General features: G+C 45.7%; 1 protein-coding gene across 1 annotated transcript in view; it reads right to left on the bottom strand.

Moving 5' to 3' along the window:
* Cfap54 (cilia and flagella associated protein 54) overlaps positions 1-13,283 on the bottom strand; it is a 249,963-nt gene that overhangs the window by 222,101 nt on the left and 14,579 nt on the right. Inside the window, exons 4-9 of the mRNA XM_041669797.1 lie at positions 13,032-13,203; positions 8,704-8,762; positions 5,563-5,706; positions 3,252-3,365; positions 3,026-3,127; positions 91-289 (exon numbers count right to left, since the gene is read on the bottom strand). Coding sequence (XP_041525731.1) covers positions 91-289; positions 3,026-3,127; positions 3,252-3,365; positions 5,563-5,706; positions 8,704-8,762; positions 13,032-13,203 — 790 coding nt within the window. The remainder of the gene's footprint in view (positions 1-90; positions 290-3,025; positions 3,128-3,251; positions 3,366-5,562; positions 5,707-8,703; positions 8,763-13,031; positions 13,204-13,283) is intronic.

The raw sequence follows: 13,283 nt of genomic DNA, 5'->3' as shown, positions 1-13,283 counted from the left end.
TAAGCTTGATACTAATCTCTCATATATGGGCCATGATGCTAAAGGTGTTTGCGATCAGTTTCCACTAGAAAGTATTAATATATTATTTACGTATCAAGAGTTCTTTTCCAGCCATGAACAGTTCCGAGACAACATCACGGAGTTCCACCTCGTCAGTCACCAGAGGTCCAGTTTGCAGGATTCGCCTGCTCGAGTCAGCAAGAGCTTCCAAGACAGCCAGAAAGCGGGCCGAGGTGCTATCAAATAGCTCATCCAGCAGCCGTTCCGTGACCGTCCGTGGCCATATCATCTAGATATGAGAAAGAAAACCCGAGTGGCTAGGAGGCAAAGGCTACTGCCTGCTTCCCTCGTGCTGAGGGAAGTTAGAGCTGAGGTAGGAGGAGGCGCTGAGATGGCGGTTTGCGGGCCTTTTACATCACCTCAGACATTTAAGGAAGTCGCTACACTAAAGACTTTGCTCTTTCTCGCGCCCAGTGTTTCCAAGGCGGCATAAGAAAACTATTTGCTGTGGTCATTTATCAAGGTAGCATCGTCTCCTCCTGCTTTGTGGAGCCTTGGTGACAGCCGTAGGGAGCTGATACTCAAACTTTGGGGCCTCACAGTCACTTGGGGATCCCTTTTAGATTCAAGGCCAAATGTCCAGAAAATCTGGGAGTTTAGGTCACACAGTGTTGGTAAATGCTGCAGGAGATTCTCACGCAGAATGTCCTCGAACTCAAATCTGAGGTGTTGTTTTAAGGTGTCACTAACTAGGGGTTCAGTGGTTAGTGCAATGGAAAGCTTGATCGGCTGTATATCAAAAGCAAGCGGCTGCCTAGGCTTCGGTGGCTGCCTAGGCCTCCCGGAGGCTTCCAGCCACCCTCCTTCTCACTCAGTGACTTCACCTCCGGGTGTTTAAAAACTATTCCCTCTGACAAATGGCCTGTTCTCAGCCTATAGGTTGCCAATAAGGAAGCTGGTGCCTGTAAGTTGGCATCTCCGGATCTGATACCTGGCTGGAGAATGCCAGCCACATTCCATAATCCCCTTGCTTTATTTCTTCTTCTTCTAGAGGCAAAGTTAGAAAGAAAGGCCGAGATGGGATAAAGTTGCCTAGAGCCATGTTTTCCCAGGACTAGCTTCCCTACCCATTAGCTCTTATATCTTTGATTCCGCAGGCCAACCGGACATTAAAAACCTCGAGAAAAGTTGAAGCCTATACTTTGTCCTCTCTCCCCCAGCAGAGGTGAGGGCTCCTCTGAAGAGTTGTACTAGAGCTTAAAACAGTGCTTTAAAAATATATTTAAAAAATAATAAATAAATAAAGATATAAATACTAGAGTAAGCCTTCTGATAATTAGAGGTGTCATAAACGAAATGCTGTTTTCCCCTAATTGGCGAACGTAACAGTCAGCCTGGGCTAGTGAATTCCAGGCAACAAAGTGAGATTCTGTCTAACAAACAAACAAAAAGCGGGGTTTTTCTTTTTTGAAAAACCCCAAATGACTGAATTTTAATATAATTTTATCTAGAAATGTAAACGTTTTCGGAGGATATATTTAATTCTGCTAAAAGAATAACTACACCTCCTGACTGGGTGCTCAGTATGGCGGCCCTGAAGGTTCAGACTTCTAAATTTGGTTCCCACAAGGGAAAAGACTTACAAGAAGGGAAAACAAATCGTCCCTGCGCTATTACACAGGGGGCAGCATTGCAACCAAAGGAGGCCAGGCGCTGGTCCTCCAGCAGCTCAGTGACAAGCAGCCCGCGGGCAGGGGCCGGGGCGGGGGCGGGGGGGTGGGGGGCTACCAGCCTCAGCGACTGGAGAGCATCGAGCAGTGTGGGCTAGGGCTTCAAGGTATGTAATCTATTCAAGGTATGTAATCTAAACTCTTCCTGAATCCGTAGTCAAAATAGTCATGCTAAATAACAGCAGGTCAGCCCTGGGCCCGGGATAATATTTGCAAATATTAATTTAAAAGGGAAAGGGGGTCAGACCTGTATGGTGCAAGCTCTGTGGAGAGAGAAGTTAGGGTTGGCACTATGAGATGCCTTGGAGTCGGGTTCACCTTCCAGTGCTGCAGGGCATGGCAGGGGAGTGGGCAGGGGTGGCCCTGAGCCCTGGTATCTTCCTGTATGGTTGAAAAGTGCCACAGCAGGTGGTTTCCAAGCTCCCTTCCAGGTTTGGAGATTCTGCAGCTCTTCTGTCAGAACCTGCTCCTCCAGTCCCTGAATAACCTGTCCCAGAGGAGAGCTACCCAAGGCCATCCATGACCGTCAAGAAGAGCTTCAGGGAAGAAGACGTGAGCCCAGAGGACACTGAACTCAGAGAGGCAACAGGGAAGACTAAAGAAAGAAAGGGAGGACGGGAGGAAAGCGTTGGACCCCACAAAGAGTATCTCCTTCACTCCCCCAAGACAGTATTTAATGCTGAGGTTGGGAGAGGCCGTGTGGCTAGTTAGGGTACTGGGGGAGGATGTCACTTCCGTGCCGGGCATCATAGCTCCCTAAACTCTCTGCCATCCGCCAGCAGTGTCTAAATCATAAAAATTGCTCCCAGGCCTAATCGTGAACAGCCCGTTAGCAGACCCCCTGGTGACTCTGGTGGCTCCTAACTCCAGTGGGAAATTATTTCAAAACCTTCTGAGATGTGTGGGTTGTTTGGTGCGAGCGAACAGTCTAGTTCATGATACTCCCCATGGTAGACCTAAGCTAATGAGAAAACCTCAAAGCTAAGGCCAAGTGGTCCAGGCAAGGGCCCGTGCAGACCCTCCCAGGACCGTCCACATTTGCAAAGGTCTTTCATGCAAACCTTTCCTGAGCTCATCTTCCGCCTCTCACCCATTAGCGTTGCAAAACTGGGATGATGTCAGGCACAAAAAGAGAAATGAAATGGATGCTGTGAGACCGTGTCTCAGCTGGAATGGCATTCCATCGCTCTAAATCTAGGGCAGGATTCACTCATTAGTAACTAGGCGTAAAAGAGACAAAGGAACAGCCCGGGCATACTGCACACGGTCGTCTAGGGAAGGTCTCGGGGACTCACGCTCTGAGCTTCCTTTAGGTTAATTCTTATCTTCGGTCTGAACACGGCTTTGTTCTTTCTTCTGGACTCGAACACTCCTCTTTTGAAGATCATCACAGCCATCTGTCTCCAAGAGAAGAATCGTCCATGGAGGTGACAACAGGGCGCATGCCCCAGCCACCAAGACTGCGCATGCCATCAATAGCACCATGCAGGACATGTCTTCCGTTCCATGAAATTTTCATACCTTTATCGTGGCCTCTCTGTAATGCCTTCGGGAGTCCTCCTGAGACTTGGAGGAACTCATTAATTCCAGTTGCCTTAACTCGTCAATTTTAGCTAATGCGCGTCGGGCAAATGCCTGTGTGGCAATTAAAACAAATTTAATTCACAAGAAGTTGGAGAATAGTGATTAAAAATGTATAAAAATGGTGTGTTTTGATTCTGAGGCATTTGATTTAATATGAATTAAACTGCTGGCTGCTGTTGACTCCTATCCAGCTCTCCAATCCATCATTTCCTATGAGCACCGTTAAGCTCTATAAATCTAAAGTTAATAAACATCCTGACACATTAACTTTATGAATTATAGAATTTTTAGAAGAAAGCCAAAATGTGGATCAGATAGAACCTTTGTACAGAGGACTGCTCCGCTAATAATGCCTACAAGCATGCTCACACTTGAATGCACACACGCAAGCACACGCACACACATACACCATCCTGAGATGGTCTTCTCAAGTTTCAGTCTTCCCAGGATAACGTAAGATATAATCTCTTGAACTGCTCTCACGCTGACCACTACTGTGTGGCGTCTCTAAGAGGCCGTTTTCGTTTTCAGATCTCCAATACCCATCGTAGAGGAATCCTGAGCAGCCTGAAGGAGAGGCAGGAAGAAGGCAGGCTAGCTCATGGAACCGTTCTATCACGTGATGGTTCTCTAGAGACAATAGCAAGCATTCAGAAGAGCCCTCGAGAAGAGTTCAGTAGCATAAGGTTACATCACAGGTGGCTCCAGAGGGCAACAGCTAGCACATCGGGCTTCCAAAATTACATGCCATTGATTTTGTCATTTTTTTAAAATACTTCACTCATAGCTTTTAATAATGAAAGTTCCAGACCAGTTGCAGTATTAGAATGAAGGAATGTATAAATTTTCCAGTAGGCACTAACACCAATAAGAATCAAAACACCAGAACGACCAGTGTTCCATCCCTGATCATAGCAGGGGCCGTGTTGCAAGCTGTGCCTCCCCTAGAGAACCCGAGTTAAACATGCCTCTGTGGTGAGCAGCTTTTAGAATTATCTTGTGCTATAAAAATAGTCTAGCTAGGGTCTGAATTCGGCTGCTCCTCTAGCTGGGGACGGCTACCCCCTAACTGTCCAGAATGAACCCAGGCAGGAGAAAACAGATGTAAGACACCATTACCGGCCAAATTCTGTCTGTTGAGTTGTGAACGGATAAGGAGTAGATGTGAGTACAGCCACGAAAGCTGTGTCTTACACCAGGCTCCGAGCCCAGGGGCTAAGGGCACACTGATACTGGGCAAGCATCCTGGGACAAGGATGCCTTAACCGGAATAAAGAGGTGTGGTTTCTTACTTTCAGAGGCTACATTCACCGACAACTGAGTACCGTGTACAGCAGGAAGTACGCTTTTAAATTCATGCTGGGAGTCTGTGCCAATCAATGGGAGCTTGTTACGTGTCAAATGTTAGGTCTAAAAGATGTACCAAAAAAAAGAGGGACCAGATATAAATGATAAGCCTGGAGGCCGCGGGAAGTCAAGGTAATAATAGATAGCGGTGGAGTCTCAAAGTGAGCAGGGAAGGAGCTGCTGCGTGAGAACTGGAAACTAAGACTGGGGGAAGACAAAGAGGGCTGGGGAGGCGGGCCCACGGGCAGACGGCTGGCTGCACAAGCAGGAGGACCCCAGTTTGAACCCCCAGAACCAAAGTGAAGCCAGACACAGCAGCTCACATCTGTATTGTCACAGGATTGCTATGGCAACACGGGAGGCAGAGGCAGGTAAGCGCTCTGGAGGCTCAGGGGCCAAGCAGCCTGGAATAAGCAATCGCAGGCAAGAAACCCTGTCTGAAACAAAGGCCCAACACCCAAGGTTGTCCTCTGACCTGCACGTATGCACTGTGGTGCCTGCTCCCCCCCACACGCACACATATACATACATATGCACACATACGTACACACATACACAGACACACAGACACATGTGCATATGTATACACACATACACACATGCATACACATATATATACACATACACACACAAGTACCCACACATACATAGAGATACACTCATACATTCATGATAAACATACACATATGCATACACACACCATCACCATCACCACAAGGGATAAAAGGAACAAAAAAGGCCCAAGATGACAGAGCCATAGTTAAGAGGAGACAGCACAAAGTAGAACGAGAAAGCCACAAAAGAGAATAACCGAGAAGATGCCTCAGATAAGAGCGGGTCTTTTCGGTTCCCTGGAGCTGCTGCGTTCCCTGGAGACACATTGTACCCGGAGGCCACGTACCTCCCCGTGGATGCTGGCCTGGCAATCGTAGTGGCACTGGCAGACAGCCGTGTAAAGGGTGGCTCTCCAGGTCAGGTACCTGATGGACAGCAACGGGACAGAGGACTCCATGCAGATGCTGGCCCACAGCAGGTATTCTACGGCCTGGGGAGGAAGCAGAGAGCACAGCTGGGTTGATCCTCATCTCTCACACGATCCATACCGATAGTATTTAGAAACACCGAAGCCTAAGCTATGCGTGCAGACTGCTGGCTGCCCCTATCAAAGGTACCATAAAGAGTGGGGCAAAGAAAACTAGTAGTGTTTTATGTGTGTGTGCATGTTCGCACTATGCTGGTGTGTGTGCACATGTATGTGTTTGCCTGTGGAGGCCAAAGTCAACATTGAGTGTCACCCCAATTGCTCTCCATCTTATTTCTTGAGACCCAGTCTCTCGCTGAGCCTGGGCCTCACTGACTCAGCTGGACTGCTGGCCAGCTCGACCTAATATCTGCCTGTCTCCACCTGCGCAGTGCAGGGATTATAGGTGGGCAGCCGTGCCTGGCTGCTTTTTAAACACGGATTCTGGAGATCAAACTCAGGCCTTCATGTAGGTAAAGCAAGTACTTTACCAAGGGCTCATCACCCCAAATTTTGTTCTTAAGTTGAAAAGCCCCCAAATCTCAAAGTAGCTTTTTTAGAGTGTCCTTATTGCTCTAGAATAATTCCTTAAGTGGTCTCTGAGCTGGACTCATTCTCAGCAACATGCTCCATGTATGAACTGTAGTCTAGGAGCTATTCAAAGTTGCTAGCTGGTCTGTGGCACTGGTATGTTATTTTGGTTTTGGCGGATGGGCAAAGTGGAAAGGGCTTATCACTGCAGACTTCCAATGTTCATTAGAAACAGTCAGACTGAAATCAGGTAAACTTAGGCTGCACTCCCAATTTGTCTCTCTCTAGACCTCATCTTGTCATCTGCACCAAGGGTAGATTAACACAACCTAGCCTAATCTGACTCACAGAGTGTAAACTCCATCTAAGAGAGAGATGAACTGGAGCTGGAATTCAAGTCTTTGAATTGTGAAGTACAGCATTCTTCCTGCACACAGCGAAGCCTTGGCAAAGGAGAGAAGAGAGCCAAACCTACTGGAAAACCTGCTTTCGAGTTTGGAGATGAAAAGCCATTTCACAGAGAGAGAGAGAGAGAGAGAGAGAAAAGACTGAGTTTTTAGCATTTTTTTCTCTTGCCCTAAAGGCTAGAATTAATTATATCTCATAACGGATGGGCTACAGCACAATAATTTTCTTCCCAGAAAAAAAAAAAACTTCAAAAAGCCTAAAAGAAGATGGATCTAAACTGTGGTCCCCACAAAAGCATGCATGCTTCAGGTGTCAGCAGGAAAAGACACACAATAAATGAGCTTGGCCACAGGATGGCACTGCAGCCTTGTATATCAACGTTTATGTCAGGCGCCATCTCCAGGTTGACTTCAAGTTTATGTAATACTACATGAGCTACTTGATCGCTGGGCAAGCTGAATACTTTACTGAAAGACCTGTAAAAGTAAAGCGTACCTCCATACTTTGGCTAGCATATTCTTTAACGTTTGCTTTAAATGCCTCAGAGGATGCTAGATGCATTCTGTGACCCAAAGCAAATGGGTCACCTGACAGTTCGGAATAACAGGCTCAGGTAGATGACTCCCGTGATACAGAAGCATACACTGGTGAACACATGAAGGGGCTTCCGTCCACGGAAAAGCCCTTTATCAGTCTCGGTTTTTCGGATTCCTTTAGGAACAAAGATCTGCCCCTCCCACACAGCTCCTCCAGTGGAGGAGGTAAGCCAGAAGAAGAGAGGCAGGGCAGGAGCGATTAGGAGAATGGACAGTCATCGCTCTTAGGGTGCTGTGCCGTGGCAGTGTGGCCATGGGGAAATGCCAGATATTATAGCACAATTAATAAAAACTCAGAGACAGAAATTGGGGTTCAACCTGAAGGTCAGAAAAACAAAACGGTCAGTCACTGGCTTTTCCCTCAACCTCAGTCCGAAATGGCAATCCTGCCTCCAGGAATCTCAGAATGACAATGTGTGTTTACTATCTTACTTAACACCGGTGGGATGAAGACAGAGGATCCCCAAGGCAGGCTGGCCAGCTAGTCTATTCCAATGGTGAACTCCAGACCCATGTCTCAAGGGAGGTAGACAGCACTCCTAAGAGTGATACCAAATAGTCCAGTGGCCTACATAGACACAGGTACTTGCACATACGTGAACACACATACATAGACACATACAGTATATGCATATAAAAATAATAACAATAACTGGAAAGTCCCCTTGCCTTCAGCAGAAGGAGTTAGAGCGTTAGAGTGTTTGTTCAATCAGATTGGGTGTGAGTCCTAAATGAAAAACCCCAGGACTCCATAATATAAACAGTTTATCTTGCAAACCAAGACACCTCCCAGAGTGACCAAGGGCAAGAGGACACTCTTCATGATTACTGTGGGACAAGCAGCATGAACAGGAATGTCCTGGGCCAGCCAGGAAGGATAGCCCCCTTTCCTAGTAACCAGAGGACGGAGAATCAAGCCAGACAAATGTGGGGTCTGGCACATGGAGACACCAGAATATTCCTGTCCATGCTAATAATGCCCATTTTTTACACTGATTCTTTGTGGCCCTCACTTTATAGGATTACTATTAAAATCAAGACCAATACATTCTATCACATATAGTCACTAAGTGTTAAATAATTCCCTGAATAGCCTTTGCTCGACTAAGCATTCAGTGTATGGTACAGAAAGGGTAACTGGAGGTTTCTCTTCCACCTTCCAACTCCCGAATAACCACTCTGAGGCTTAATATTAATTACAAACTGTTTAGCTCCGGCTTATTACTAAGTAGCTCTTACAACTTAAATTAACTCATTTCTATTATTCGATATTTTCCCACGAGGCCCGTAGCTTGTTACCTTGCATCTTGTTTCTCCGGCAGCTGCTGGCATCTCCCTGATTTCCCCGCTTGGCTCTATTATACCTGGCTATTGGCCAAATCGGCTTCTTTATTAACCAATGGTAATAAAACATTTTCACAGCAAACAGAGAGACATCCCGCATCAAGAAAGCCTTAAGAGGGAAGAGTTGCATTACATTTCATACCTTGGAAGCTTGCCCTATGACCATCAGTTTTCGGCAAATGGTGTAGATGTAAAGGGTACCTAAGCGAAGAGAAAGATTGTTAGCATCTTTTACAGTCAAAAGATGGAGACTGTATATTGCAATTTCTATGGCTTAGATCTGTCATTCCCAAAACAAGCCCTCTCACAAGGTTTGATAACAGTAGAAAGTGATAATCATTATCATTTTTCTCGCCACTTAAGCACAGAATCATTGAATTAACTAATATGGGCATATTTTAAATATGTTAACACCACAATCTTTCAGCCTCATTTTATGGCAATTTGGGTTTTAAAATATGCTGGAGAGAATAATATTTTAGCAGATAATTTATATACTTCGTGGTTTTACTAACACTAAAGTGTTCTCTTTTCTTGTGGTTTCCTTACGGTTGAAAAATGGAAGATTTACCTGTGACTAGTATTAGGGTACATATTTAATCGGTGTGGAACACTATTCAATGAGGAAGCTCAGGGTAACTGCAAACTTGGCACAGAAAGGGGTGAGGAACTGCACCCCTTTCCTCCTCAGTTAAGATGCACCCCCTGTTAAGATGTGCCCTACAATCAGTCTAACGAAAACTGCTACTTCAGTGTGATTTGGGGGCAGACAACTATTACAAGAAAAAGCATGCTGGTGGCGGAGTGGGCGGGGCAGAAAGCATCACCACCCCTCTGTCTGTATAGAGGACTCTCTCCTGCTGTACACGTGCTCAAAAGCCCACAAACCGTTCAAGGTTTGACTTGAAACAACAAGTGGACCAACTGTTTTCCTCAGAGCAGCTGATCCAAAACTCACAGTCAGCAAAACTCAACTCTAAAAGCAGCTGCTCCAAAAAAAATTCTTGGATTTCAAAATGCCCGTGAGCACAACAAACATTCATTCCACAGGTCAGAGACAAAGGCCCTGAATGCTGTCCGGAAACCTTACAGCACCGAATGTTGCACAGAAATTCGGTTCTTAGCAGCCAAGGAATTGGAAGCTGAGTTTCCGTGATGTATACTTACCTACCGTCTTCAGTTAGGACCCACCAGGGTGGAAGCCACACAGCTAGAGCCCACTCAAAGTCGGCCTAAGCTCCTCAACCTGGCTGTGTTGAGATCCAACTCTTAGAACCAGGGAGGTGGCTCGGTGGGAAATGCTGGCTGTGCAAGCATGAGGCCTTGAGTTAGCTAGGGGTGTGGTGGCATAGGCGTGTGACCCCAGTGTGGGGAGGGTGGAGAAAGGTGAGACCCAGAGACTCACCTAGTCAGCCAATTTGGCTAAATCAGTGAGCTCCAGGTTCAGTGGCAAAACCCTGTCTCAAAAGACAGTAGAGGAAGCCACCCTGACAGTAATCTCTGGCATTCACACAGATATGCACATTCATATACACTAGACACACATAAATACTAACTAGACACAGGTGTACACTCGTATATACACTACACACACGTACCCACATATATGTTACACATACATACACTACACATATACACACATACACTACACACACATGAATACTAACTAGACACAGGTATACTCATATATACACTACACACACATACCCACATATACATTACACATACACACACTACACATGCACACATATACACTACACATATACACACATACACTACACACACGTGCACATACATATACACAACACACATATGTATACACATATACATTACACATACAGACATATATACGCTACATATATACACAGAGGGAAAAAATTTAACTCTATGACTGATTCCTTGTATAAAAGTCACCAAGCAGGGAAGTGCACAGGAAGAACACGCCCGCCCACAAAGCATGTGACTCAGGTTCAAGCCAGGAGCCTGGAAAAACATGTCAGCAGTTGGGGGCCGTCCTTGGAAATGACAAAGGCCCATCTGTGTTTCAAACCATGCCTGTAACCCTGCCAGCCCTAGGCCATCCTGACCACATCGGAATTCTTCGACAGTTCAGGATTTGGGCCTGGCTCAATTATTCCCACAAGCCACAGGCAAGAATAGATGGCACAGGATGGGACATAGACTGAATCTTTATGAACTCAGGGACATTTTAGAAGTCAGCCTCTCATCCCCCTCCTCCTCCTCTTCCTCTTGTTCCTTCTCTCCCCCTTCTCCTCTTCTCCTCCTCCCCTCCTTCTCTTTTTCCTCCTCTTCTTCTTCCTTCTCCTCCTCTTCTTCCTTCTCCTCCTTTTCCTCCTTCTCCTCTTCTTCCTCCTCTCCTCTTCCTCCTCTTTCTTCTCTTCTCTGAGACAAATCCCTCCTCTGAATTTACTGAGCCTGATCCTGGTTTCCTTTTCATCCAAGATGGCTACTATCAAAATGTTCTGAAAGTCTAGACTAGTTGAGTGACTTGAGAAGATTTGACATCTTTCAGAAGAAATCAAGACTAATTAATGTCTTAAGGAGCCAATGGTAAGCTGTCTACGTGAAAAGGTCAAATGTACTCTGCCAAGTTACTAAATGCGTAGTTCTGACTGTTGAAAATACAACCTAAATGTCAGGGCCGAGTTGGACCAACTTTCCCCCAAATAGTCCGGATGCTTCATGTCCCCAGTTCCTTCAGTTCCTTGTCCAACCGCCCCCAAGCTTTTTACGTACATGCCTGGCCCTCCCTTAGCCTGGCCTCTGCTTCCTTCCTTGTCTGTCTTCCCATTTGTATTTGTGCCTCAGCAGCACCTGACCTACCTGTTCCATGTACCACCTCCCTGTGGGAGGAATAAGAATATTCATCTGCCCCCTTCTCCTGTTCTCAGGCACCCAGGACCACGCCAGGCTCATGGGAGGCACTCAGCAAGTCTTAGGTGACTTTATTATAAAACAGGGCCGCTAATTAGTGAAACCAAATGTAGTATATGTGTTTCCCACCACCCGGCAACTCCACTCCTGGACACAGAGCCCAGAAAACTGTCCCTTCGATCTCCAAAACAAGATGTGCAAAGACATTCACCACAGAATTGTTTGCGCAGATAGAAATCTGGGGCACACACGGGGAGTTGCCAGAGGAGTTAATGAGTAAGAGTCCCATACAGGAACATGGCTGATTCCACAACATAGCACTGACGGAGAAATCCAGGAAACAGAACGCCTGGAGCTCGGCCATATTTATAAACACGAAGCTCACACCAGGAAAGGGACAAAGAACCCTAATCTCTTTTCCAAAGAGAGGAGAAGGAGGAAAAAGAGGAACAAATCGATAATTTAGTTTTTGTTTGTTTGTTTGCTTTGAGACAGGCAGTGTCATATAGGCTAGGCTGTCCTCCAACTCTCCATTCTTCTTGCCTACGCCTCCAAATACTAGAATTATGGGTTTATGTGACTATATCACATATATTTCTGATCTTAAAGTACATAAAACAGTGTATAATACTGTGTCCCCACAAGAAACTCCACTCTCGCAAGTACCGTTCACTGTCTCCTGGTACGGAAGCGCCGTGTGTCACTGATTGAAATTACTTCACACATTTGCTGCGGGAAATGAGGGTGACTTTGATAGGGCTTTTGGGATGGATGACTGCTAAGCATTTGTTAGTGGTCATCAGCAGTGTCCTTGACTCCCTTAGTGCTGAGGCATGCTGGGACACGTGTGATTTGGGGTAAGGACAGAAGCAGATAGGAGATAAACTTTCAGTCACCACGAGATGAGGGAAAACGCCGTATATTTTCACTGGAATTATTCTTTCCCAGTCTTATGCACAGCAAACAGACTGCCACTATTAATTTTTTTTGTTTAGACTATATTACCCATCCTTAGCACCATCAATAAAATAAAAAAGCAAATGTTACACTTTAATAGCTAAGATTCGTTTCTTTACATACATGAGAATACTCTCTATATATAATATATATATTATAGAGTGTGTATGTGGACGTGTGTGTGTGTGTGTGTGTGTGTGTGAGAGAGAGAGAGAGAGAGAGAGAGAGAGAAGAGAGAGAGAGATCCTCACTTAAAAACAAGCTGAGCAGGAATGTTGCTATGTAGAAAGCCAAAACCACTAGCCAGGGTCTTTGAGGCGAGAATTAATAAAGCAAATGTTTCTTAAGACGAACAGCAGTCACTAGACTATCCCCCACGTCTTCCCCACTTACCAGTTATGGTCCCTGAAACCCACTGCCCTTCCTTTGGTGAAGAACCCAAAGTCTCTGCTTGTGTGGGTAGACTAAAACGCAAGCCAAATGTTTTAAAATAATACAGTTATTCTATTACAGTAATGAATGTGTTTTCAATCACAAAATGATCAAGTTACCATCAAGGCTGGCATTTAAATAGCTGTCTGGAAGACATGATGGGAAGGAAGACATCTTGGTTCTCACCATTGAAGATGATCCAGCAGAGGTGCTCCTGGGGAAGGGCCACCTGCATGATCAGCCTTAGGGACGACAAGATATGCAGACACTGCCTCACGGATTCCTTATTCTGCAGGTTAGCATCGTTTTCACAGACCAGCTCGTAGTGGCAAATATTTTTGCCACTCAAAGCATGAAACTGAAAGACATGGGAAATATATGAAAATAAACTAGGCATACAGGGCTCAGAAAAGGCATTTCTCACCAATGTAAAAAAAA

This window comes from Microtus oregoni, unplaced genomic scaffold (genome assembly GCF_018167655.1).
Source record: "Microtus oregoni isolate MIOR12 unplaced genomic scaffold, Mior012 000001F_ref0000356, whole genome shotgun sequence".
In the NCBI taxonomy this organism is placed as follows: Eukaryota; Metazoa; Chordata; class Mammalia; order Rodentia; family Cricetidae; genus Microtus; species Microtus oregoni.
Note: the sequence above shows the minus strand (reverse complement) of the source record. Positions and strands in the feature narration are given on the sequence as shown.